General features: G+C 41.0%; 1 protein-coding gene across 3 annotated transcripts; it reads left to right on the top strand.

Moving 5' to 3' along the window:
* Positions 1–95: 95 nt before the first annotated feature.
* On the top strand, positions 96–19,548 carry LOC124858093 (coiled-coil domain-containing protein 106-like). 3 transcript variants are annotated; one of them, XM_047349879.1, is made up of 5 exons: positions 96–1,309; positions 14,116–14,323; positions 14,534–14,746; positions 14,828–14,959; positions 18,514–19,548. In XM_047349879.1, the coding sequence occupies exons 2-5, from the start codon at positions 14,116–14,118 to the stop codon at positions 18,891–18,893; spliced, it is 933 nt and encodes a 310-aa protein (XP_047205835.1). In that variant the 5' UTR covers positions 96–1,309; the 3' UTR covers positions 18,894–19,548. The 3 variants fall into 3 exon arrangements, with proteins under 3 accessions (XP_047205835.1, XP_047205833.1, XP_047205834.1); XM_047349877.1 differs by having other exon boundaries at positions 14,828–15,034; XM_047349878.1 differs by having other exon boundaries at positions 833–1,309; positions 14,537–14,746; positions 14,828–15,034.
* The last annotated feature ends 7,378 nt before the right edge of the window (positions 19,549–26,926 follow it).

Genomic DNA, 26,926 nt, shown 5'->3' with positions numbered 1-26,926 from the left:
GTTTTACCTGCTTTTACTGCAATCAGACTTGACCACAGAAAACTTGATTTGGCTTTCAAAAACTGCATAGAAACTACTTATCTGTAGTTTCTATTCAGGTGCATCTTTATAAACTATTATTAAAACATTTATTTAGTCAATTTTAAAAGACAGTGATTTGTTACTAGTGTTTATTTATGTTCATTTTGATGATTATGGCTTCAGCTAATGAAAACCCAAAATTCAGCAGATCAGAAAACGTAATTAGCTATTGCATAAGACAAATACAGAATTATTTTGTAACATAGAAATGTTATGTTATGGCCCACACAGGTCATTGACAGCCGCCCACCAAAGAGGGTAAGCCACAAAAGGTCATTGCTAAAGACATGGGCCATAAAATGGATTTTCTCTTTGTTTTTGTTTTTTTTTTAAGTGTATTTTTTTTTATCTCTAGCAAACACAGCTGGGTAGTGAATTATGGATTTCCACTGCAGGATTTCACAAAATACATTTTTAACACGCTTTAAAACGAAGAATGAAAACTCTGAAATCTACTATGTTTTTTTATTTTATTTTTTTATTTGGGTTGATGACATCACAAGAGTCGCAAGAATCAAGTTGATCAGCTTCCAAGTGTTTTATTGTTGCCAATTTTCTCTGAAATGACGACAGAGTTCCTGCATAGGGCTCAAAACATTTACAGCAGCATTCAAGAACAAACATTTCAAGGAGGAATTTGATTAAAATCGTGAATAAAGAGGAAAAAACATCAAGATAAGTACAAATCAGTTACCTTGTGCTCACTGAAGCTTGCTTATATTAGCTTGATTTACTAACAATTTACAACAATATAGAACAAGTAGGGGGAAAAAAAACAGCATGACGTGTTCTAAATGTGACCAACAATATCTAAAGCATTTTTGACAGTCTGGCTGGCAACTTTAACAAAAGTTCTGGTAAACAGTGAAGAATCAACACAAATCGGCGCCTTCATTTTAAATAAACTGGTTGTGAGAATTGCGACATTCAATGATGATGGTACGATAGCTTCTGATCCATGCTCCAATGTAGAAGGTGGCCGTAATGCATCTAAAACGTGTTTGCCAACCGCCATAAAAAGAGAAGAAGACGAATTACGACATTCTACGAAGCACCTGAATGCAGCCCTCTAGCCCCGCCCCTTCTCGCAGACATGCCTGTTCTAGTGTCGCATTTTAGTGTCCTCTTTTTATATTTCCATCAAACGGGGACTTTTATTTGGAATTAACAGTTGAACAAACCCTGAGACATAACCAGGCTCTATTTGAGCATCTGGACTCAGTTAAAGGTAGGTTGTTTTGCGTGTTTTATCGGCCGTTTTGCTCCGTTTTACCCCGTATTTTGATGGTAATTACATTGATAAGCATCCATGTTGGTTGGATTTAATTAAAGCCGCTGCAAGGAAGAACGATTAGCTCGTTTAGTGGAGATTTAAACACCATATGTGGATGTTTTATCTTTTCTGTCATATATCTACAGAACACCTATTCATAGTACTAGAAAATATTAAGACCTACGGTTATAGGAGGCAAGCCTACTTTTAGTGATTTAACCCGGTGTGAAATGTAAAAAAAAAAAAACACATATAAATGTGTTCCGTCATTTGGGGGACGTTAATTTCCCTTTACATGCGTATAAATGTTACATTATGCCAATGTTATAAGAGAAATACAGCTGTTATAATGAATCAGCAGGTCTGGTTTTTTAAGTTAACACCATCTGATATCCAGGTATCAAAACACCTGAACGCACCACCTTCCTCTGTGACAGAGCATACCTACAAACATATACTAAACTGAAGGCAGACTTCATTCATGAATAAATGCAGCTGCATGGTGTAGATTCCTGGGATTTAAACAAGTTGGTCACAAACAGACCAATTATTCGCCTCTCACAGTGTATTTTAATGCTCCTCTGAATATGTGAGGTAGTTTACTGTATGTCCCTCAATTTACATTAAAAACAAACAAAAAATGCGACTGCAAGGAAAATGCTTATTTTTACGAGGCCTGCAATGTTTAATAGATAATCTAAACAATCATCTCATTTTGAACGTGACTAAAACAAAGGAGATGATTGTAGATTTTAAGAGAAACAGGAATAAGTCAAAAACTATTTCTATCATGGGAAAAAAGTGGAGGTGGTGGAGGAGTATAAATACCTCGGTGTTCACCTGGACAACAGACTAGAGTGGAGATGCAACTGTGAAGCCATCTACAAGAAGGGACAGAGCAGACTGTACTTCTTGAGGAAGCTTAGGTCCTTTGGTGTTTGCAGCAAGATGCTGCATATCTTCTATAAGTCTGTTGTGGAAAGTGTGATCTCTTCTGCCATCATCTGCTGGGGAAGCAGCATCAGAGCCAGGGACTTAAAAAAGCTCAACAAGCTGATAAAGAAGGCTGGCTCTGTTCTGGGGACTCCTCTGGAACCTCTGGAGATCATTGTACAAAGGAGGGTTCTTCATAAATGAAGAACATTATGGAGAACCCTGAGCATCCTCTTCATGAGACTGTCCTACAACAACAGAGTGTCTTCAGTCAGAGGCTTCTTCAGATCTGCTGTAAGACGGAGCGCTACAGGAGATCCTTCCTGCCCACAGCCATCAGCATCTACAGGTCCTTCTCAAAATATTAGCATATTGTGATAAAGTTCATTATTTTCCATAATGTCATGATGAAAATTCAACATTCATATATTTTAGATTCATTGCACACTAACTGAAATATTTCAGGTCTTTTATTGTCTTAATACGGATGATTTTGGCATACAGCTCATGAAAACCCAAAATTCCTATCTCACAAAATTAGCATATCATTGAAAGGGTCTCTAAACGAGCTATGAACCTAATCATCTGAATCAACGAGTTAACTCTAAACACCTGCAAAAGATTCCTGAGGCCTTTAAAACTCCCAGCCTGGTTCATCACTCAAAACCCCAATCATGGGTAAGACTGCCGACCTGACTGCTGTCCAGAAGGCCACTATTGACACCCTCAAGCAAGAGGGTAAGACACAGAAAGAAATTTCTGAACAAATAGTCTGTTCCCAGAGTGCTGTATCACGGCACCTCAGTGGGAAGTCTGTGGGAAGGAAAAAGTGTGGCAGAAAACGCTGCACAACGAGAAGAGGTGACCGGACCCTGAGGAAGATTGTGGAGAAGGGCCGATTCCAGACCTTGGGGGACCTGCGGAAGCAGTGGACTGAGTCTGGAGTAGAAACATCCAGAGCCACCGTGCACAGGCGTGTGCAGGAAATGGGCTACAGGTGCCGCATTCCCCAGGTCAAGCCACTTTTGAACCAGAAACAGCGGCAGAAGCGCCTGACCTGGGCTACAGAGAAGCAGCACTGGACTGTTGCTCAGTGGTCCAAAGTACTTTTTTCAGATGAAAGCAAATTCTGCATGTCATTCAGAAATCAAGGTGCCAGAGTCTGGAGGAAGACTGGGGAGAAGGAAATGCCAAAATGCCAGAAGTCCAGTGTCAAGTACCCACAGTCAGTGATGGTCTGGGGTGCCGTGTCAGCTGCTGGTGTTGGTCCACTGTGTTTTATCAAGGGCAGGGTCAATGCAGCTAGCTATCAGGAGATTTTGGAGCACTTCATGCTTCCATCTGCTGAAAAGCTTTATGGAGATGAAGATTTCATTTTTCAGCACGACCTGGCACCTGCTCACAGTGCCAAAACCACTGGTAAATGGTTTACTGACCATGGTATCACTGTGCTCAATTGGCCTGCCAACTCTCCTGACCTGAACCCCATAGAGAATCTGTGGGATATTGTGAAGAGAACGTTGAGAGACTCAAGACCCAACACTCTGGATGAGCTAAAGGCTGCTATCGAAGCATCCTGGGCCTCCATAAGACCTCAGCAGTGCCACAGGCTGATGGCCTCCATGCCACGGCGCATTGAAGCAGTCATTTCTGCAAAAGGATTCCCGACCAAGTATTGAGTGCATAACTGTACATGATTATTTGAAGGTTGACGTTTTTTGTATTAAAAACAATTTTCTTTTATTGGTCGGAAATATGCTAATTTTGTGAGATAGGAATTTTGGGTTTTCATGAGCTGTATGCCAAAATCATCCGTATTAAGACAATAAAAGGCCTGAAATATTTCAGTTAGTCTGCAATGAATCTAAAATATATGAATGTTAAATTTTCATCATTACATTATAGAAAATAATGAACTTTATCACAATATGCTAATGTTTTGAGAAGGACCTGCACAACAGCTCTTTGAAGAAACCTTCATAATATGAGCTACAACAACATTTAATTTCCCTTTGGGATTAATAAAGTATTTTTGAATTGAATTGAATTGAATTAGATGAATAAATACTGGTTGTTAGAATAAATGACAGTAATCAGCCAAAGGGTCATGTTCTGTACTGTAGTATAGGGATTGGCCAAGACTGTGTACACAAACAAGCAATTTGACTTTGGTTTCATGGTATACACTTTAGAGGAAATAAAATAAAAGATAAAATGAATAATATGTACTTGTATGTGTACTTACACACATTTTTTAAAGGCAGGTTGAATAGTTCAACAAAGCTTGTTTTATTTCACAGCGGACTACTCAGGCTTTGAGGTGTTTATTGTGTTCATCAGTGGCGGCTGGTTTTTGCAAATAACACCCTGTAGTGCTGAACTGAAGGTAAAGGTCCAAAAGGTTTGTGTCCAGGATGTGTGGGGTCTGCAGGGATGTTAACTGCCCTTTTTCCGACTCTGGGCGTGTACAAATCCTGGATGGAAAGAAGGTCAGCCCTGATCATCTTCCCTGCAGATTTGATTGTTGCAGTCTGGACCTGTCCTGTTTAGTAGATGAGCCAAACCACACAGTGATGGATTTGCACAGGACAGACTGAATGATGGCAGTGTAGAAGAAGACCAGTAACTCCTTTGGAAGGTTGAACTTCTTGAGTTACCACAGGAAGTACAATCTATGCTGGGCCTTTTTCTAAACGGTGTCTATGTTGGAGGACTACCTCCGAACCTGAGAAAGAGTGGTTCCTAGGAACCAGAAGTGTTTCACAGCATATAGTGTTGTTAAGGATGGTGAGTGAAGGCAATCTGGGTGGTTGTCTCTGGAAGTACACGATCATCTCCACTGTCTTAAACGGGTTAAGCTCCAGGTGGTTCTGAGCACATCTGTGGATCAGCTGATCGCCATCCTATTTGTATGCAGACTCATGATTGTCCTAATCAGACCAATGACAGTAGTGTCAGGAGTTTCACAGACAGATCTAAGATCTTCTCACCATTAAAACAGTGACAGAAAGTATAATAAAATATAATAAAGCATGTGCTCATGTATAAAATAGTTTTTTGTATCTGTATAGATACTTAAAAAACATTAATTAACAGACTGTTTGGTTGATTTAAATGATACACATTGTATTCAGGTACATTAAACACGATTTGTCAGACCAAATCTTCAGCAATATACTCTTGAGCTTGAGTTCATCCTTACCTAACCATCATTGTGGCGACCATTGACCTCTAGAGGCTGTCTTAAGGAGAGCTCTGTATTAAACAGCTGAAATGTGCTGCACCTTGTCAGTTACTCTATATAGATCCATTACTAAAATTTGTGATGACCTAACTCTGAGTTAATGATTACCAAACCATTAGTTACCCCCTCCTGAACTCATTAACACCTGATGGTGATGATGTGTCATTTCACAAGGGGCCACACAAAAAGTGTAACTAATGGTTAGGTAACCATTAATTTATAAAAACTAACTGCAATAATTGTTATGTTATTATTTTATCAGGTGATTGAATAAGTTGCTTTTCAGTTTTAAATTAAACAGTTTGAACAGATTGTGTTTTAAACCTTTGTATAAATATTGTGAAACTGGGTTATTTTTACTGAAGGTCATTTTAGGGTGACCATCTCACACCAACCTAGGCCTGTTATTGGCTCCTGTTGCTAACAGCTATTAGCCTAGTCACCGACCACATCAAATCTCTGTCTTTGGGTTGCAAGTAAAATATAGTTAACTTGGATGTGACCCTACTGACCACTGAGGTAAATACAATGTAACATAATCCAACTGTATCTTGATTCATAACACCTGCTATATTTCAAAGAGCACACTAACACTCAGAAGGACATAAGTAATAAAAAACATATGTATGGACCTATGGGAAAAGCATCACAAGCAATATTACATAATTAAAGTGTCCAGTAGCAAAGTCAAACTATTGTATTTTCAAGCAGGTCAGCTTTAAGTTAAGTTTTGTTGCTTCAGCACAATAACACATCAGTAACCTGTTTTATTTAATATGATATCGTTTGATTTTTTTTCATTTCATTGCAAATAAGTTATATGGAGGATTCTTCCTCTCTACTCTCAAGAATTGGGAAAAGTTTGGTTTTGGTACTTTTAGGATAATGGATAAGATGGAATTACTTTTCTTTGTTTTGGTGGGGGTTTCAAATGCACCTGGCCACATTTAATGCTTTACCATTTAAGGTATTTCGTTTTATTCTATTAATTTTCTAGAACTTGCCATTAATAAAATCCTGGTAGCCTTAAAATAGTTATTGTATTTTATGGAAGCATGTTTTTATTTTGTATTCCTTTATCAAACTAATTGCAGCTTTGAAATCATTCATTATATACTTATTTTGTACTTGTTTGTTAAAGATGACCCATGATTGACAGGTTGACAAGAGCCCAACACCAGAACTTTATAAATGACCAGATGTACACCTCTACATGTTGCAGCGTCTAATGTTTGATCCTTCTTAAGGTCAACACTGTTTTGCTTTGTTACTCTGAGGAAGTCCACTCATGACTTACCGTTATGAGTTACTCTAAGTAGGGTTAGGCATCGGTAATAAAAATATCATATGACCTTATGTGGCTGTGGATTAAGAAATGATTAACTTTTCTATTAATGTGGTGGATTAAATCACTACAAAGGTTTGCTCCATGCTGTGGTGAAACAAAGGTAAACTCCTAACATTTGCCTGCTTTTGTTTATAAAAAAATACATGCTGCCCCCTGTAGATCTTAAAACAAATTGAATGTACAACAGTTTGAAACATCCCTATTCTTTAAAATATGATTCACAGAAACCAGACTTTCTTGTAGCCTTTTTTCTTTTGGCATTGGGTGCATTTTTACGTTTCAGTTCAGTGTTTTTACCTGTGACAGAATATTGTGCTTTTGGTCCTTAAAAAATCCTGAAGCTGTACAAGTAAAGTATCAGAACAAAAAATTAATCTATCTACAACAAACAGTACATGAAATACATGTCTTAAGGAAATAAAAAGAATCATGGAAAGACCTGATACAACTCCTGAAAGATGCATCATCTATTGGTCAAAGGGTGTATGTAAAGTTCTGGCTTTGGTAATCACCTTGTTGGGGCCAAAATAGACAGCACTTCCCCCACAACACACCCTGTTAGCATAGAACTAATATAAATCCATAAAGTAATTGTTAGTAATGGTTACCTAACCATTAGTTCATGGTTCCCTAACCATTACATCATTGTGACCTAACTATTAGTCCATGGTCACTTAACCATTGTCTGTGGTCAACTAACCATTAGTTTATGGTCACCCAACCATTAATCCATGGTCACCCAACCTTAGTTAGTCAGTAGTTGCTCAATCATTAAGTTCACAATTGTACAACTATTAGTTCGTGGTTACCTAACCATTAGGTTATGATTACCTAAGCATTAGTCTGTGGTCACCTAATCATTAGTCCATGGTATCCTAACTATTAGTTTGTGGTCACCTCATAATTAGTCCATGGTTACCTAACCATTAGTTAGTCAGTAGTTATCCAAGGTGATATTTACCTAATCATTAAGTCCACAATTGTACAACCATTAGTCCATGGTCACTTAACCATAAGGTTATGATTACCTAACCATTAGTCTGTGGTCACCTAACTTTAGTTCAAGGTCACCTAACCATTAGTCAGTAGTTTAATTGTTAGTTCATGGTCACCTAATCATTAGTCAATAGTTTAATTGTTAGTCCATGGTCACCCAACAATTCGGTTATGATTACCTAACCCCATTTGTTTGTGTTTACCTAACCATTAGTCCATTGTCACCAAACCATTAGGTTATGATTACCTAACCAGTAGTCTGTGGTCGCCTAACCATTTGTCCATGGTCAACCAACCATTAGTTAGTCAGTAGTTACCCAACGTGAAAGTTACCTAATCATTAGGTCCACAATTTTACAACCATTAGTTCATGAGTTCATCAAGTAATATGTTTTACTTATTATAGTTTAAAGAGGTGACAAACAAATTTTGATGCTGATGTTACACTCGACTAAATGGGTCACAAAAAGTTTCAGTAATAGTTAGGTAATCATTAACTAATAGTGTTATGATTTGGGGTTGTTTGGTTTCTGGTTTTTTCCTTATGTTTTTCACTGCTCCAGTCTTTAATCATGTCTCTGTTTATTATTTTCCTAGTCATGTTTAGTTTTTGTCTTCTAGTCATGTGCGGTCAAGTTAAGTTTTTGGATCTGGTTATGCTTTCGTTTCATGTTTTTCTAGTTATATTTCTATTAGTTTGTTTCCTTGGATTTGTGTTCTGTTCAAGCCATGTTTTGCTCCAGTCACGTTTTGTTTTGTCAATTAAGTTTATTCGGTTCACCTGCACCATGTTAATCAGTTTTGTGTTCCACCTTTACCATGCTCCATTTAAACACACCTTGTTCAGTTAGTCGTCGCGGAAACATCCTTTCATTTTTCATGCTCAAGTCTTGTTTTTTGATCATGCCATGCCTGTCTTGCCTGCCCGTTTATTGTTTTGTTCCTGCCTCTTCTATGAGTGAGTTTTTTGTTAATTAAATCATTTTACACTTACCGTCATGCTGCCTTCTGGTCTGCATTCTGGGGTCCTATATCTGGCTGACCATAACAGAATGTTTCCGCCACACTTGGACCCTCGCGGACAGTAGGCAGGAGAGCGCCAGGGATCGATGGGTTCAGCAGCTGATGGAGGAGGCAATGAGATATCTACCGACCGACCTCTCCGCCTGCTCCCCTGGCTGCGCACTCTGGTCCGGCAGTGAAGTCTTCACCCTCCTCCCGCCACAAGAAACGTCGGCGCGGAGCGCCTTCCTGTGGTTCGGCTGCCAAGGAGGTGGTTTCCCAGCCAGCCGACGTGAAGGCTGCGGCAAGTAAGCTAGGCCTGCCACAGCACTGTCTCCCAGGCTCGCTGTGGCAAGTGAGCCCGCATCTTCGCCTGCCACAGCACTATCCCCCAGCCTCGATGCACCTCTGCCCATGCCGTCTGCGCTCGCTCCAGCCCGGTGTTCTGAGGCAACACCTAACGAGCTGGAGCAACGCTTGAGGTTCTACGCACGCCAGATACAGAGCTTCAGGAAGACCAGCCTCATATATTCCTCTCCTGAGTTGATGGACAGAATCAGGCAGATGGAGAGGGATTATGAGGCTGCAGTAAGGCAGTTTTACTGCCGTCCACGTCCTTCCACGCCAGGACTCCAGGGAGCTGCTGTTGCTGCTGCAGAGCAGCCCACGTCAGGACCTCAGCCTGACACACCACAGCCTCAGCCTGACACACCACAGCCTCAGCCTGACTCCAGGCCAGACCCTAAGTCAGCCTCAACCCCCTCCACACGTCGCAGAGGACGTCGTAAAAGGGACGCCCCGGCTCAAGTCATCGGGGGCCCCACAACGCCTCTGCTCACGCCTCTGAGGGTCCGGCTGATGCCTCAGCCTCTTCTCACGCCACTGAGGGTCCGGCTGACGCCTCAGCCTCTGCTCACGCCACTGAGGGTCTCTGCGATGCCTCAGCCTCTGCTCACGCCACTGAGGGTCCGGCTGACGCCTCGGCCTCTGCTCGCGACGCCTCAGCCTCTGCTCACGCCACTGAGGGTCTCTGCGACGCCTCAGCCTCTGCTCATGCCACTGAGGGTCCGGCTGACGCCTCAGCCTCTGCTCACGCCACTGGGGGTCCTGCCGACGCCTCAGCCTCTGCTCAAGTCACTGGGGGTCCTGCCGACGCCTCAGCCTCTGCTCAAGTCACTGGGGGTCCGGCCGACGCCTCAGCCTCTGCTCACGCCACTGGGGGTCCTGCCGACGCCTCAGCCTCTGCTCAAGTCACTGGGGGTCCTGCCGACGCCTCAGCCTCTGCTCAAGTCACTAGGGGTCCTACCGACACCTCAGCTCCTGTTCCTGAAGGGTTCAAGGAGCAACTTGTCCTCGTTCTGGCTTCTGAACCCTGCGACGAGGGGTTTGAGGAGGAAGTGCCGCCGAACCCTGTTCCTGAGGGGTTCAAGGAACGTTTTGTCCTTGTTCTGGCCTCTGAACCCTGTTCATGAGGGGTTCAAGGAACAGTTTGTCCTCGTTATGGTCTTTGAACCCAGAGCTGAGGGTTTGTCAGGCTCTGCTTCAGCCACTGAGGGTTCGCCAGGTCGCCCGCCGGAACTCTGTGCCTGCTGGGGCCCCCACCGCCCGCCCTGGTCGGGTTGTCTTTTGTTTGGACTCTTGTGGGTGTCTGGTATCTTGCCTGCCCGTTTATTGTTTTGTTCCTGCCTCTTCTATGAGTGAGTTTTTTGTTAATTAAATCATTTTACACTTACCGTCATGCAGCCTTCTGGTCTGCATTCTGGGGTCCTATATCTGGCTGACCATAACAAATAGTTAGGTGATTGTGACTCTAGGGGAAGGCAGAATCTAAATGAATTAACATTTAGGTAATGATGAACTAATGATAATGATTACAGACATCGTTACCCTAAAATTTGTCAAGGTTTGTTGTTGGATCGGACCAGAATGCAGGGAGACTCTCGGGAGCCACATGGTAAGATGGAAAAGTCTTCTTTTAATGAAGTTTAGCACAAGGACTTACAGATAAAACCAGGAGATACAGTGAAACGACAGGAAGGCATCAGGTGGTATGCAGGGGCTAGACAGGAACTAAACAGGACGGACCGACAGGGAACCAGGGAAACCAGAGAGTAATTATACAGATGGAAGGGTAAGGTGGACCAATGGGAAAGGGAGGTGGGTAATCAGATGAGTACTAACAGGTGAGATGACCAGGTGTAGGAAACTGAGGGAATTTGGTTACTATAGAAACTGGAGGCCGGAGTACACAGAGACATGAGGAGAAACATAACTAATGACAAACTCAGGAAAAACACATCTAGGGTAGACTATAATAAATACATCACTAACTGGGAGGAGCGGAGACAAATAATAACCCTAAACATAAACAAAACATAGGAAACAAATCTGGAAGGTAACAAAAACCCAAAATAGCAGATCCTGACAAATATGATATTTTTTCTTTCTCAGGCTGTGAAGTATTTGGTTTTTCATAGATTCAACCCAAGAAATTGGAATAAAGTATGTCTTTTGAACAGAAAATGAGTTAAAAAGCAGCCATTGATTGACTTCAGCAGCATTTCACTGGAATTACAGCATAAAGAGGCATCATAATAAAGGTGGATCCACTTTTTGTTAAAGATCCGCTAATTACAAGGTCTTCTCTTAATTATCTTAATTACGAGTTACAGATGTCATGATTACATGGTCTGTTTCTTGTTGCTATGGAAACAGCTTCAGTCAGAGTGTTATTTTCTTGGCAGGCAGTTGTTGATGGCAAACAGTGATTTTCCATGAGTCACCTGCATGTGGTTGATGCTGCTGTTTGGAGCAGGGAGATATGGTTTAGGGGCAATAAATAGATCATGTTTGAATGTCTGATTTCCTTCAACAATTCTCTGTTTTTCTCATCAAATTTTCTTTGTAAAAAATTTGTTTATATGGACCCTGCATAAAGAGCAATATGTCTTCTTTTTATATTGGTGCAGTTCAATAATCGGCGCACATGAGCCATACACAACTCTTTCTCAAAAGCTTCAGTGCTGCGCAAAATATAGAGGCCAATATACAGCCCTGTGCTTACAGGTCCTTCTCAAAATATTAGCATATTGTGATAAAGTTAATTATTTTCCATAATGTCATGATGAAAATTTAACATTCATATATTTTAGATTCATTGCACACTAACTGAAATATTTCAGGTCTTTTATTGTCTTAATACGGATGATTTTGGCATACAGCTCATGAAAACCCAAAATTCCTTTCTCACAAAATTAGCATATCATTAAAAGTGTCTCTAAACGAGCTTTGAACCTAATCATCTGAATCAACGAGTTAACTCTAAACACCTGCAAAAGATTCCTGAGGCCTTTAAAACTCCCAGCCTGGTTCATCACTCAAAACCCCAATCATGGGTAAGACTGCCGACCTGACTGCTGTCCAGAAGGCCACTATTGACACCCTCAAGCAAGAGGGTAAGACACAGAAAGAAATGTCTGAACGAATAGGCTGTTCCCAGAGTGCTGTATCAAGGCACCTCAGTGGGAAGTCTGTGGGAAGGAAAAAGTGTGGCAGAAAACGCTGCACAACGAGAAGAGGTGACCGGACCCTGAGGAAGATTGTGGAGATGGGCCGATTCCAGACCTTGGGGGACCTGCGGAAGCAGTGGACTGAGTCTGGAGTAGAAACATCCAGAGCCACCGTGCACAGGCGTGTGCAGGAAATGGGCTACAGTTGCCGCATTCCCCAGGTCAAGCCACTTTTGAACCAGAAACAGCAGCAGAAGCGCCTGACCTGGGCTACAGAGAAGCAGCACTGGACTGTTGCTAGTGGTACTTTTTTCGGATGAAAGCAAATTCTGCATGTCATTCGGAAATCAAGGTGCCAGAGTCTGGAGGAAGACTGGGGAGAAGGAAATGCCAAAATGCCAGAAGTCCAGTGTCAAGTACCCACAGTCAGTGATGGTCTGGGGTGCCGTGTCAGCTGCTGGTGTTGGTCCACTGTGTTTTATCAAGGGCAGGGTCAATGCAGCTAGCTATCAGGAGATTTTGGAGCACTTCATGCTTCCATCTGCTGAAAAGCTTTATGGAGATGAAGATTTCATTTTTCAGCACGACCTGGCACTTGCTCACAGTGCCAAAACCACTGGTAAATGGTTTACTGACCATGGTATCACTGTGCTCAATTGGCCTGCCAACTCTCCTGACCTGAACCCCATAGAGAATCTGTGGGATATTGTGAAGAGAACTTTGAGAGACTCAAGACCCAACACTCTGGATGAGCTAAAGGCCGCTATCGAAGCATCCTGGACCTCCATAAGACCTCAGCAGTGCCACAGGCTGATTGCCTCCATGCCACGCCGCATTGAAGCAGTCATTTCTGCCAAAGGATTCCCGACCAAGTATTGAGTGCATAACTGTACATGATTATTTGAAGGTTGACGTTTTTTGGATTAAAAACAATTTTCTTTTATTGGTCGGATGAAATATGCTAATTTTGTGAGATAGGAATTTTGGGTTTTCATGAGCTGTATGCCAAAATCATCCATATTAAGACAATAAAAGACCTGAAATATTTCAGTTAGTGTGCAATGAATCTAAAATATATGAATGTTAAATTTTCATCATGACATTATGGAAAATAATGAACTTTATCACAATATGCTAATATTTTGAGAAGGACCTGTATGTTGTTTTTGTACCTGTTACTGCAAACCTTTTGTGTCAATAAAATAAAATACAAGATTTAAAATGCAAATATGTGTACATAAGGTAAAAATAGGGTTAAACATACAATTAAACATTACAACTATGTTATGATGATGTGGTTTTATCATTTCACAATTTAAAGTTTTTTATTAAACAATTTTTATATGAATAATTTCAGTAATGCTAAAATCATATTTTTTTACTTTTATTGTTGATTATAAAATAGTTCTGTAGGTAATTAAACAAAATAAAATGTTATTCTTATAAAATAATAAAGCACAATAAAATTAGGGTTGCACGATATATTGGTGTTAGTAATTATTTAACATATCGGTATCGGTCCTATAAGTAAAACTGGGCTGATATTAAACAACCAATGTTTAAATACCGGTTATTGGCCATAACAGCAATATCAATATTGGTATCGGCCCAAATATTCATTTCATATTGCATCCATAAGTAAGATAATAAAAAATATGTATAGCTACAGAAATAAAAAATGTAATAATTTCAGTAAATGTTTCTCTTATCTGCTCCCTGGTTGGGATAGATGTCGTCCATGTGGCAGCAGGAGCCATCCGGTTATTCCCCCTGTGTGGAGATCGACTCCAGCTCCGTCAGGTCCAAGGACCGGCTCGGCTCTTCGAGCTGGCTCAAGCAAGAGCAGGATGAGCTCCGGATAATCAAGTGGGAGAACTTCCAAGGTGGAGCCTCCTCTGACGCCGTCCAGGACAACACTCCCAGCAGCGCCATGTCTGGTAGGAGCTGTTTGAGCCAGCTCACAGACACCATGCTGTTCTTACACACATTTTTAGAACATGGTCCAATAGAAGTAAATATTTTTTATAATTTTAAACGTTTTTTTGTTTGTTTTTGCCATTTAATTGTCATCAAATCAAAAAAATCTCACAAAATAAATTTGTTTTCTGCATTTAAAATTTCCTCACTTGATTGGAATTTGTCACCAGCAGCTTCAACATTCGAGGGCTTGCCCCCGAGAGTGCTGCTGACCATCACAAAGCTGCAGTGCATGCTGGAGAGCAAACAGGAGCGCATCGCTGCGCTGGAGCGACAGGTGGAGGACCTGATGCAGGACCGCAAGTTTCTGCGCAGTCAGATTGAAAACCTCACAACCAATCGCTCCATGCCGTCGTTTGCTGCACCCAGCTCAGCAGCTGAGGGTCAGTAAATACATAAAGTGAAGCTGAATGAAGGTGTCTAAACAGACTGAGTGGTCTCATTTGTGCATTTTATCTCTTTAGCTCCTAAATCAAGCAAAGTGCAACATTCAGAAAACAAATCTCGAAAGAGAGAAAGAGCTTCTTCTTCTTCTTCGGCCAGCAGCGACAGCGGCTCAGAGGTGTCCGACTCTTCGGAAATATCGGCGGCTTCAAGTGAGCACCGACGGAAAAAACACCACAAGGACAAGAAAAAATCAAAGAAAGGGAAGGACTACAGTAGGAAGAGAGGTAATCCAAGGATGTAGGGCTAATAAAACACACCCCAGATCAACTTCAAGGCACCCTTATCCTGACCTTATGGTACTTCATCAGATCTGTGTGAGCACTTTGGAGATATTTCCAGATAAACCGTAATACAACCGTAAACAAAAGCTGCTTTTTCATAAAAGTTCCAACAGAAAACCTACTTTCATCCTGAATCAGGTTGAGCACAGATGGTTTCCTCGGTAATGGCTATGTTTAAACTGCACTAGAACTCGCCCAGTTGCACTTTGTTGATGAAAAAGATTAGACATAATTTAAAAGAAAGTAGGCCAGCCTATATATACACATATACAGGGTTTGGACAATGAAACTGAAACACCTGTGATTTTAGTGTGGGAGGTTTCATGGCTAAATTGGACCAGCCTGGTAGCAAGTCTTCATTGATTGCACATTGCACCAGTAAGAGCAGAGTGTGAAGGTTCAATTAGCAGGGTAAGAGCACAGTTTTGTTCAAAATATTGAAATGCACACAACATTATGGGTGACATACCAGAGTTCAAAAGAGGACAAAGTGTTGGTGCACGTCTTGCTGGCGCATCTGTGACCAAGACAGCAAGTCTTTGTGATGTATCAAGAGCCACGGTATCCAGGGTAATGTCAGCATACCACCAAGAAGGACGAACCACATCCAACAGGATTAACTGTGGACGCAAGAGGAAGCTGTCTAAAAGGGATGTTCGGGTGCTAACCTGGATTGTATCCAAAAAACATAAAACCACGGCTGCCCAAATCAGGGCAGAATTAAATGTGCACCTCAACTCTCCTGTTTCCACCAGAACTGTCCGTCGGGAGCTCCACAGGGTCAATATACACAGCCAGGCTGCTATAGCCAAACCTTTGGTCACTCATGCCAATGCCAAATGCCGGTTTCAATGGTGCAAGGAGCGCAAATCTTGGTCTGTGGACAATGTGAAACATGTATTGTTCTCTGATGAGTCCACCTTTACTGTTTTCCCCACATCCAGGAGAGTTACGGTGTGGAGAAGCCCCAAAGAAGTGTACCACCCAGACTGTTGCATGCCCAGAGTGAAGCATGGGGGTGGATCAGTGATGGTTTGGGCTGCCATATCATGGCATTCCCTTGGCCCAATACTTGTGCTAGATGGGCGCGTCACTGCCAAGGACTACCGAACCATTCTTGAGGACCATGTGCATCCAATGGTTCAAACATTGTATCCTGAAGGTGGTGCCGTGTATCAGGATGACAATGCACCAATACACACAGCAAGACTGGTGAAAGATTGGTTTGATGAACATGAAAGTGAAGTTGAACATCTCCCATGGCCTGCACAGTCACCAGATCTAAATATTATTGAGCCACTTTGGGGTGTTTTGGAGGAGCGAGTCAGGAAACGTTTTCCTCCACCAGTATGACGTAGTGACCTGGCCACTATCCTGCAAGAAGAATGGCTTAAAGTCCATCTGACCACTGTGCAGGACTTGTATATGTCATTCCCAAGATGAATTGACGCTGTATTGGCCGCAAAAGGAGGCCCTTTACCATATTAATAAATTATTGTGGTCTAAAACCAGCTGTTTCAGTTTCATTGTCCAACCCCTGTATCTACTTGTGCACACACTCATACTCATAAAAAGGGATAAAACATAAAGTTGTGGGAAAGACTACGTTCAAAGCCCAAATCATTATCCCTTCGCCATCATGCAGCTGTTTTTAACAGGTGTTTGTGCTGATGTGCTGTGTTTGATTTTCTTCTACCATGGTGCTATGCATTATGGTCTCATCTTTCCCAGAACCAACTTTATGTAAAACAGTAAAACCTGCAGGTGCTGAAAGCCAATTCAAAACTCTGTAAAAGCCTGCATTACTCTGGAGCCAACTAATTAAATGATGATATCATCTGCATAAAGGTGTACTTTGGCTGTAGATTAATTCTGTCTGGTGGTATTAATAATAGCTTTGGTCTCATCTGTGTAAAGGACGTTGTTCCAGTAGTCTAGCCTCAGTCATGCTGTCATGCTCTTTTTAAAAAAGAGGCTTTCACCTAGTCACCTTTCGAAACAAGCCAAACCTGTTCAGTCCTTTTTTAATTATACTGTCATTAATTCTAGTAGTTAATATGCTAACTGCGTGAGGAGATCATTCACAAAACATAGTCAACTTTAACCATTCCAAAACCAGTTTAGATGGGGACATTGCCCTGTTAATACCACCAGTTGTGCGACAGTCTAGAGGCAGCCCTCCAGTACCACTTATAGTGTAACAGTCAACAGCATGATGCTGCCACCACCATCCTTGACAACTGGCAAAGCTAATGTTTGAAAGCCTTACTTTGTTTCCTCCAACATATTTCTCATCAGTGTGACCAAACAGCTCAGTCTGTCTCACCTGTCTATAAAACCTTTTTTCCAGAGGGTATTTGACTGGTCCATCTGGATATTAAATCAGAAGGTCAGCACCCTCTCAGTTCATGTTGATGGTGAACTCACTTCATTTGGACAGGGCTACTGGTGTTCCAGCAGTTTCCAGTTTGATGGCAGACATGAGTCTTGATGGCTCATGGGTTGTTCCTGACCCTCCTAACCAGTTTCCTTCCATCTGAGGGTGACAGATTAGGTCAGATGGTTTAAATCTGTGTCAAGTGTGGTGTGGCGGAGGACCCCAGAATCCAGACAGACAGGCATCGTAATCGCAAGTAAAAACGGTTTATTTTAAGCAAAACAAATATCTCCAAGTTGGAGACAGGAACAAACCATTAACAGGCCTTACAAACAGAAGTGATGTTTCTGTGATGAGTAAACAGAATGATGGTGTATAAATGGAGCATGGTACAGGTGAAACGAAAGACTGATTGCATGATGCAGATGGACCGAATGAAGCTGATTACTGGTTGACAAATACAGGGAGTAAAAACGAAACGTGACTGGGGCAAAACAGAAATCCAATAATACAAACTAATAAAGACAAACATAACTTGCAAGACATGAACTAGAAAACAATAAGAAGAAACTAAAGCACAACCAGGAAAATAATAAATGGAAGCAGGATCCAAACCACAGATGGAATAAGAACAAATAAAACCCAAACAAAGACCCAAAGCACCCTCAACCATGACAACTTGAGCACAGTTGAATGCTACAACCAGACAATAATCAAAAATGCACATTAAAACTGTCTCCGCCGACAGTCCTTCTGGAAATGTGTTGACTATGGCTAAAAGCTGGGTCTGTGCAAGGAAACCAATTAGATTTTAATTTATGTATTTAGTCAGAATTATGTCAGAAGATTTTTTATGGCTACAAAAAGTGTGTTTAAGGTGACACTTCTTGAGGAATGTTTAACCAAATCTAAGGGAGATGGATCTATATATTTGATTCTGTATGGTTTAATGAAAATCCACAATGTGAGACAGATAATGAAAAAAGTTAAATAAAGAACAATATCTTTTCATGTAACATCCTGTTTTGTTTTTTTCCCCCATCAGCCACTGGGGTCCTGTACGTCATTAACCGCTACAAACAGGTCCTCTCGGCCTTCATCAAGAAAAAAAGCATGAGCGAGGCCTTCCGTCACCACGGCATCGACAGGAACACCATTGCCAACACGGCATCCATCGCCGAGCTGCACCTTGCCGGGAAGGAAATGGTGCCCCTGGTGGGCCAGTTTCGCCAAGGAGATGAGACTCTGGTTAATTATGCTCAGAGGTGCACCTTGGTCATCGACAGCGACCCCGAACTGTCCAGAAAAATCGACCTGATGAAGGCGAACGGCCAGCTGTTGCCCATATCAGGGAAGAGGTCCAGGGTGTTGCATTCTCACATGCAACCACTGCGGGATGCTACAGAGAGCATCTTAATAGGCTGATGATTCAAATGCTTTCAGAGGAGGTGGATAAAGGTTTTCTTTCTGTTAAAGCTGCTGTTTTATGTCGCACATCCTTTAAAGATGCTTTTTTTTTTATGTCTCACTGCGATTTGATTCTTATTTTTTCTGGGAAAAATGTAGCAATTTCACTCATGGAAGTTTTTGTCTCTGTAGTAAAACAAATATCCAGCAGATGGCAGCGTGCACATGTTATTTATTACTGATAAATCGCTTGTCATCTATTTCAAAATGGTGGACTTTCAGGTTCCTTTTTTTCAGGATTTCACTTTTATTGAAGATGTTTTAATTGTTTGTTTGTTACACTTATCTGATTTCTCTTGTGATCAAGAACAACTGAAATCAGTTTAAAAGGAAATTTGTTTCTTCTTTATATTCAAGATGATTTGGATGAGAGTCTGTGACAGAAAAATATATTTATTAAATTATAATATGCATTGTGATGAGGTTCGGTTTTCGTAATGAAAGTACCTTTTGAAAATAACGACTTTTAAGTACGTATTAAACATACTTTTCATTACACCTACGTTTCTGTACAAAAAATGTTTTTTATTGGTCTGATGTAATATTCTGATCATAAATGTTCTGTTTTCATTAGCATAAATGGAAAATCATAAATAAAGGGTTGAAAACACCAGTCTGTGAAATAAACCTATATGTGTTTCACTTAGTGAACTGAGTTACTAAAATAGATTAACCTTTTAATAATATCCTAAATTATTTAAGACTGTATATATATGTATATTTGTGTATATATGTATATATACACAAATATACATATGTATGTGTATATACACTCCAGCCTAGTGCTTGTTAACGCAAATTTCTAATAAGCGAATCACATGGCAGCAACTCAATTCATTTAGGCATGTAGACACGATCTGCTGCAGTTCAAACCGAGCATCAGAATGGAGAAGAAAGGTGATTTAAGTGACTTTGAATGTGACATGGTTGTTGGTGCCAGACGGACTGGTCTGAGTATTTCAGAAACTGCTGATCTACTGGGATTTTCATGCACTACCATCTCTAGGGTGTACAGAGGATGGTCCGAAAAAGAGAAAATATCCAGTGAACAGCAGTTCTGTTGCCGCAAAGGCCTTGTTGATGCCAGAGGTCAGAGGAGAATGGCCAGACTGGTTCGAGCTGATAGAAAGACAACAGTAACTCAAATAACCACTCGTTACAACCAAGGCATGCAGAAGAGCATCTCTGAATGCACAACACGTCGAACCTTGAGGCAGATGGGCTACAGCAGCAGAAGACCACACCGGGTGCCACTCTTGTCAGCTAAGAACAGGAAAGTAAGGCTACGATTCACACAGGCTCACCAAAATTGGACAATAGAAGATTGGAAAAACGTTGCCTGGTTTGATGAGTCTTGATTTCTGCTGCGACATTCGGATGTTAGGGTCAGAATTTGGCGTCAACAACATGAAAGCATTGATCCATCCTGCCTTGTATCAACAGTGCAGGCTGGTGGTGTAATGATGTGGGGGATATTTTCTTGGCACACTTTGGGCCCCTTAGTACCAACTGAGCATCGTGTCAAGGTCACAGCCTACCTGAGTGTTGTTGCTGACCATGTCCATCCCTTTGTGACCACAGTGTACCCATCTTCTGATGGTTACTTCCAGCAGGATAACGCGCCATGTCATAAAGCACGAATCATCTCAGACTGTTTTCTTGAACATGATAATGAGTTCACTGGACTCAAATGGTCTCCACAGTCACCAGATCTCAATCTAATAGAGCACCTTTGGGATGTGGTGGAACGGGAGATTCGCATCATGGATGTGCAGCCGACAAATCTGCAGCATCTGTGTGATGTTATCATGTCAATATGGACCAAACTCTCTGAGGAATGTTTCCAGTACCTTGTTGAATCTATGCCACGAAGGATTAAGGCAATTCTGAAGGCAAGAGGAGGTCCAACCCGGTACTAGCAAGGTGTACCTAATACAGTGGCTGGTGAGTGAAAATGTGTGAGTATATATATATATATATATATATATATATATATATATATATATATATATATATATATTAGGCTGCTTCAGTTAAACACCAAACCCCTCCCCTCCCTCTCCAAAATATAAATATGTATTATATATATATATTTATTGTTAATATTATTTAATATTAATAGTGGAATTTGAAGCTCTGCCCCAACTGTCCCCACATCACTATGCTACCACCACCACGTTTCACCCTGGGCATGATGTTTTCAGAGTTTTGGTTTTGGTCTCATCTGACCAGAGCACCTTCTTTAACATCTTTACCCTGTTCCTTTACAAATTTCTGGTTTTCCAACAATCCAACAATACGGCTGCTTTTCTACCGAGCCCAGATTTGATAGGAGAAACGACACATAGTTGTCATGACAGCAGATTCTCCAACCTGAGCCGTGGATCTCTGCAGCTTTTCCAGAGTAACCATGGGCCTTTTCTTTCTGTAAAATGTTCAAAGCTTGGAATATTGTTTTATTACCTAATACTGATTTAAGCTTTATCTCTGATGTTTCTGCTGTGTTCCTTGGTCCTCATGATGCTGCTTGTTCACTAATGTTCTCTAACAAATGTCTGAGGCCATCATAAAATTACTGGATTTATACAGAGATTAGATTACGAACAGGTGGACTCTATGAACTGATTAGGTGACTTCTGAAGGTATTTGGTTGCATTTAGGGGGTGTCAGAGAACAAGAGCTAAAATAAATGCCAATCTGTTACATTGCTTTTTTTGTGTTGATTTTTCACATTAAACTGACATGAAAACGTTGAAGTTTGTGGCTATAACCCGACTAAATGTGAAGGTTTGGTATAGGGCGGTCTGTTGCAGCTGGATACGAATATTTTTAAGTCCTGAAGGAGTGTGGGGATGACTTTGAGGCACCCTCAGCTAATGGTGTCACAGCAAAGCGTTGCCGTTTGCTTTTCACACTGAGTGACAAATTACTCGTGTGAAGCCATTACAGGGGGGCTGCACCCTCGCAGTTTATCTTTGCACGGGACTCTGTCACTGTCACTCTCATTCACATGCTTTCCATCCACCTATTTGCCACGCCCCTCCATCCTCCTCTGTTATGAACTGATTCAGTCATTTCTTGTTACTATTTAAATCCCCCTTTTCTTTATTTTGTTTGGTTAGGAGGTTAAAAGCCTACCAGGAGAGGAACGAAGCTGCAGCCAATCTGCTCACAGCCAGAGAGGGGACAGGTGCATGCTGGTGATGTGGGTGCATCTCTCTGCCAGCATTCTTCTGGTCCCCACCTCCCCAGGCATGCATGTCTCTCCTGCTCTCTTTGTCACGAGATTTAACCGACTCAGTTGTAGTGGCAGATATTATAGTGTAGCAACTGGGACTGTGAGGCTAACGACTCGGGGTGATGGAGACGAGGATGTGGGCCTAATCGAGCCTGAAGCAGTCTCCGCTCCTCCCCCAGCTCTTGTGCGAGGCCATCTGGGACTCCATTTTGTGCCTTTTTTTGGCTGCAGGTGCTACGTCACTGCTCAAAATTCAGCCCACCCTCCTCCTCCTTCTCCTTCTCCTTCTCCTCTGTCTTTCCCCTCCATCCTATCCACCTTTATGCGCCTGACCTTGACAGAAAAGAGCATCTGGGCGTTCGCACAGAGAGCAGCTTGTAATCACCACCAATCATTGACTTAATGGTGCAAGTAAAATGCATGTGAACTGGTGAAATCAGGTTTGCTTGTGCTAAACCTGCTGTACAACAAAGGCTTGTTATGTAAAGGATTACAAGGCTTGTAATACAGCAAACGAGCTCAGACCGCTGAGTAAATAGAGCCAGAGAGATTAAAGTTTGATATTTGTTTCTAATAATTTAATAATAAAAATAAAGAATGCTTCGGTTATACTGACAGGAAGGGACAGGTTTTGTTTTTTTATAAGGAAGAATTTAGATTCCCTGTAAAAATATGCATAACTCCTGAAATTCTACATTTCTTTAGGGGTATCAGAATACAGGAGGCTAAACACAAAAACAACCACACTTTTGAGATTTTTGCTTTTACTTGTAAAACCATCCATCTTTGTCCTTTCACTTCACAGTGACATACTTCTTTATGTTGGTCTATGTCATAAAATCCAAATGAAATACAAATCGAAGTATAAGGTTGTTACATGTGAACCACCTTGTAACTGACCCGATCTTCTAGACATAAGTATTTGGTCGACATGCTGTGTGTCCGGGAAATAAAGTGAGGCAAGGTGATGGCAGTGTCATGCTGTGTTCTTTATGAGGAAGGGGAGGGATGCCGGCTAGAGTTGATGGGATAAATTATGAAGTTAAACTACGGCAATCCTGAAAGAACCCTTTTAACAGCTGTAAAATCATGTATGGTTTTCCTTCCACTTTGCATTTACACTTTATTTTGTCTTGGTTTATCACATCAAATCCCGAAGCATTACACTGAGTTTAACAAGTAGGGGTTCTTTTCAAATCACTAAATGTTTTTTGTAGGTTTCATTATTAACTCTCAAAATACACGTTATTTCAGTTTCAGCTCTGGGCTGATATGGTGTTCAAACATGATGCTGTGGATTAAGGTAAAACATCTCTAATTTAGTCTTATTTGTCCAAAGGACATTGTTACCGAAATTGTGATTCATTCAGATGAGACTTTACACCTCTGAGCAAGAGGAAAAGGGCTTTCTGCTGGCAACCTTTCCAAATCAGAATCAGAATCAGAATCAGAAAAGTTTATTGCCAAGAACGTTTTTGGACATACAAGGAATTTGTTTTGGCGTAGTCGGTGCAATTCAATACAAATTAAACAGTATAAACATATCTACAATATAATATAAATATTATATTATATTTATATATAATATAAAAAACAAGCCATACTTGTTCAGTCTTTTCCTAGTTGTATTGTTATGAACTTTACTACGCATGATGGATGGACGCATGGACAGACAGATGAATGGATAGATGGATGGACGGTTTTTTTGATAGTACATCAGAGATATCTGAGTTTGTGTTCTAAAATGAAATTCATGATTCCTATCAAGAGAAGACACAAGAATGAAAACAGTAATGCCATCTGTCTGACACCTGAGGTACTCTATGGAGGACGAATAACATCCTGGAAATCTAAAATGTTAATATAGGCAACAATATATGTTTGGACAATCCCAAAAAGATATGATAAACCGGCCTGCCATAGTTAACCTCATCAGTTTAAGGTTTTTTTCCCACTAATGTCTTACACTAACACACTAGATGTGGAAAAAAATATTCTCAGCACTTTTGTCCCACAGAATCAGTGCACAGGCATGGCATAGGATCCCTCTTTGTTAGAACTGATGTGTGCATACTGGTGATTAACTCTAGTTATTGTCCTTTTTCAAATTCATCCTCTAAACTTTGTATGATTATTATTTCTTACTGCATGATGCAGCAGGATGGCAGCATGTGATTCACCCATCTAACTGGATGAAATAAGAGGCACTAGGGGACAGTGTTGCATCCATTACACCCAGCTCAATCACAGTCCACTAAATGGATTCTCATGTTCTAACTATAAACCAGGGTGCTATTTGGGTATATTCTTTTAAAAACCCCAATAAGTCTGTTTTTTTCTGTTTGTGTTTTTCTGTTCTTTCCTCCCTTGCTAGACTGACAAAATGCCCAGAGAGCAGTTATTAATAGAGATTGCTCTTCGTTGTTTGAAAAAGAGCAAACAAAAAGACATAAAAGATGCTAATCTCAAATCGCACAACCCTCCTCACAATTACAGCCTTTTCTGCCTACGCTGTTCAATCAACAAGTCTGGAGGTGCTGCTCGTGCGCTCTCCATCTGGTTGTCACTGATAAGAACTAACTGCAGGCGGCTGGATAATAGTCTTGCAAGCTTAAAAGCATAGAGAAGAAGGAGGGGTACCATCATGCAGTCTGGGGGGACCCCATAGAGCAAAAAAAAAAAACACGACCCTCAATGCGAATGATGGGGCTGGAGGGGGTGGGTGGGGTTGTCATGCTGGCAAACACATATTTGGCCATGAATGTGGGGAAAAAGATGGCTGCATTGAATGTGTGAGTCACAGGATGTTTACACTGCAAGATGTGAGTCATATAGTGGAGATGTAAAACCTAATGTGACCTATTTCTGCCCTGTTGTGGGAAATACATGAAGCTGGAATGGGTTCAAGAATCAGGCCGCCAAAGCTACTGACTATGATCAGGGTTAATGCACCCCGAGAACCCCCTAACCCCCACCACCCCCACCCTAAAACACCATCAAACAATCTGTTGCAGCTCTATAAAGACAAAGAAACCAGATACACTATCATGTCCTGCAAGCTCAAACTGTTTTTTTTTTTTTATAACATCTGAACATTTTTATGTAATGAAACAACCATAAGATCTAAAACTGCATCCTCGGATCCTTCCTTGGAAACTAACCTGCGGACTCATGTGGAAAGATGACGCAGTGTGACGCAGACAAACACGCAACATGACGGCACGGAGGAACCCCAACTGCACCCTCCAATCAAAGTTGGTTTCTCATCCAGTGACGCAGGAGATCTTTGGCACCAAATGAGGAACAGGCTGACACCTACTTATAAATTAAAGGCACAATCTAAATTTTGTTACTTCGTTTGAGTCACAAAAAAGTTGCATCCTTTCAGCAGCATTCACTTGTCTCCTTCTTAATCTGAATGTTTCTGCTGGCTTCTCACACTTTTTCTTGTCCTACAGTTTTTCACAAGGTTGAAGCATACAGACAGAGGGATCTTTTTACACACTCTCTCTAGAAGGCCCAGAATCCTCGTTGCTCTTTTATTTTCTCCTCTCTTCAGCTTACCTCACAGATTTTTAATAGGATTTATTTCTGAGGACTGATTTGGGCTTAAAGGAATGTTAATTTGGTGTCTGGTGAACAATTTATGTGTGGATTTGGCAACATATTCTGTAAAAAGACCCAAAGACGACCCATTTTCAGTTGTTTGGCACAGGACACCAGATTTGTATTTATTTAGTCTCATCTGATCAGAGCACAGTTAGTATTTAGCAGACTCCATATGTTTGCATTTAGACAGAAAGGCTTTTTCTGGGCATATAAAATTTGTGTATTTAATTCTCTGACTGTAGACCTGGACTTGTAGTGATTTCCATGTCAACATTTCAGTGCTCGTGAAGATCAGCTTACGTCTGCTTTACTTGAATGTCATGTTCTTTTATATTTCCCATTTTGAATAGTGGCTAAGTGAAATCTCACATCAGATATGTACCCTAGGGACACAGAAACTAAAGTGTTACTAATAAAAAAAAGACACCGAATGACCAACAAAGTTGAGAATAAACCATAAAAAAGCTCCAGTTACATTTTGTTAGGGGTGCCAATAAGTTTGATGGTGCTGTATAATCATGTGTCACAAACCACTGCATTTAAGACATTTTTGCTAAAAGCTTTTTTTCTCTATTTGCCTCAAGGTAAATTACAAGTGGAAATTACATGATCGGATCTCCAGACTGGAGCAAATGCTGATATCTGAACCTCAGAAACATTTTTCGCCCCTGAAGTTAACCTTCATGGCTCATTGTCTGAAAACCTCACTTTTAAAAGCAGCTATGGCAAGAAGTGACAAATGGAAGCTTGAGAAAAAAAGAACATGTTCTCTTGTTTTTCCCATTTGGAAAAGAGGCTACAAGATACGGACGTCTGTGTCCTGTCATATTTCTACCCCAGAGAAACAAGAAGACATGGATTACTAATTAAACGTTCCTAGTTTCTCTGATACCTTTAAAAAAAAAAAGGAAAACACTTTAGTCACATGTTATATTTTAGATAGGAACAACTCTTTTTGCTGTGTGTTATTTTTATGTGTCAGTTGTAGAAGAGGCCGCCTCTTTGAGAAGATGATGAGGAGCTCCAATAATGTAAACCCTCCTTGTCCCAAGTGCAAAAAAAACAAAGTCATTTCTGTTTCACATTGGCCCCTAATGAGCAACTTTTACCCACTTAATGCAAAAGCCTGAGCACTCAAACACAA

The sequence above is a fragment of the Girardinichthys multiradiatus genome, chromosome 21 (assembly GCF_021462225.1).
Source record: "Girardinichthys multiradiatus isolate DD_20200921_A chromosome 21, DD_fGirMul_XY1, whole genome shotgun sequence".
NCBI classification, from domain to species: domain Eukaryota; kingdom Metazoa; phylum Chordata; class Actinopteri; order Cyprinodontiformes; family Goodeidae; genus Girardinichthys; species Girardinichthys multiradiatus.
The sequence above is the reverse complement of the archived record's forward strand: the minus strand, read 5'-3'. Positions and strand labels throughout refer to the sequence as shown.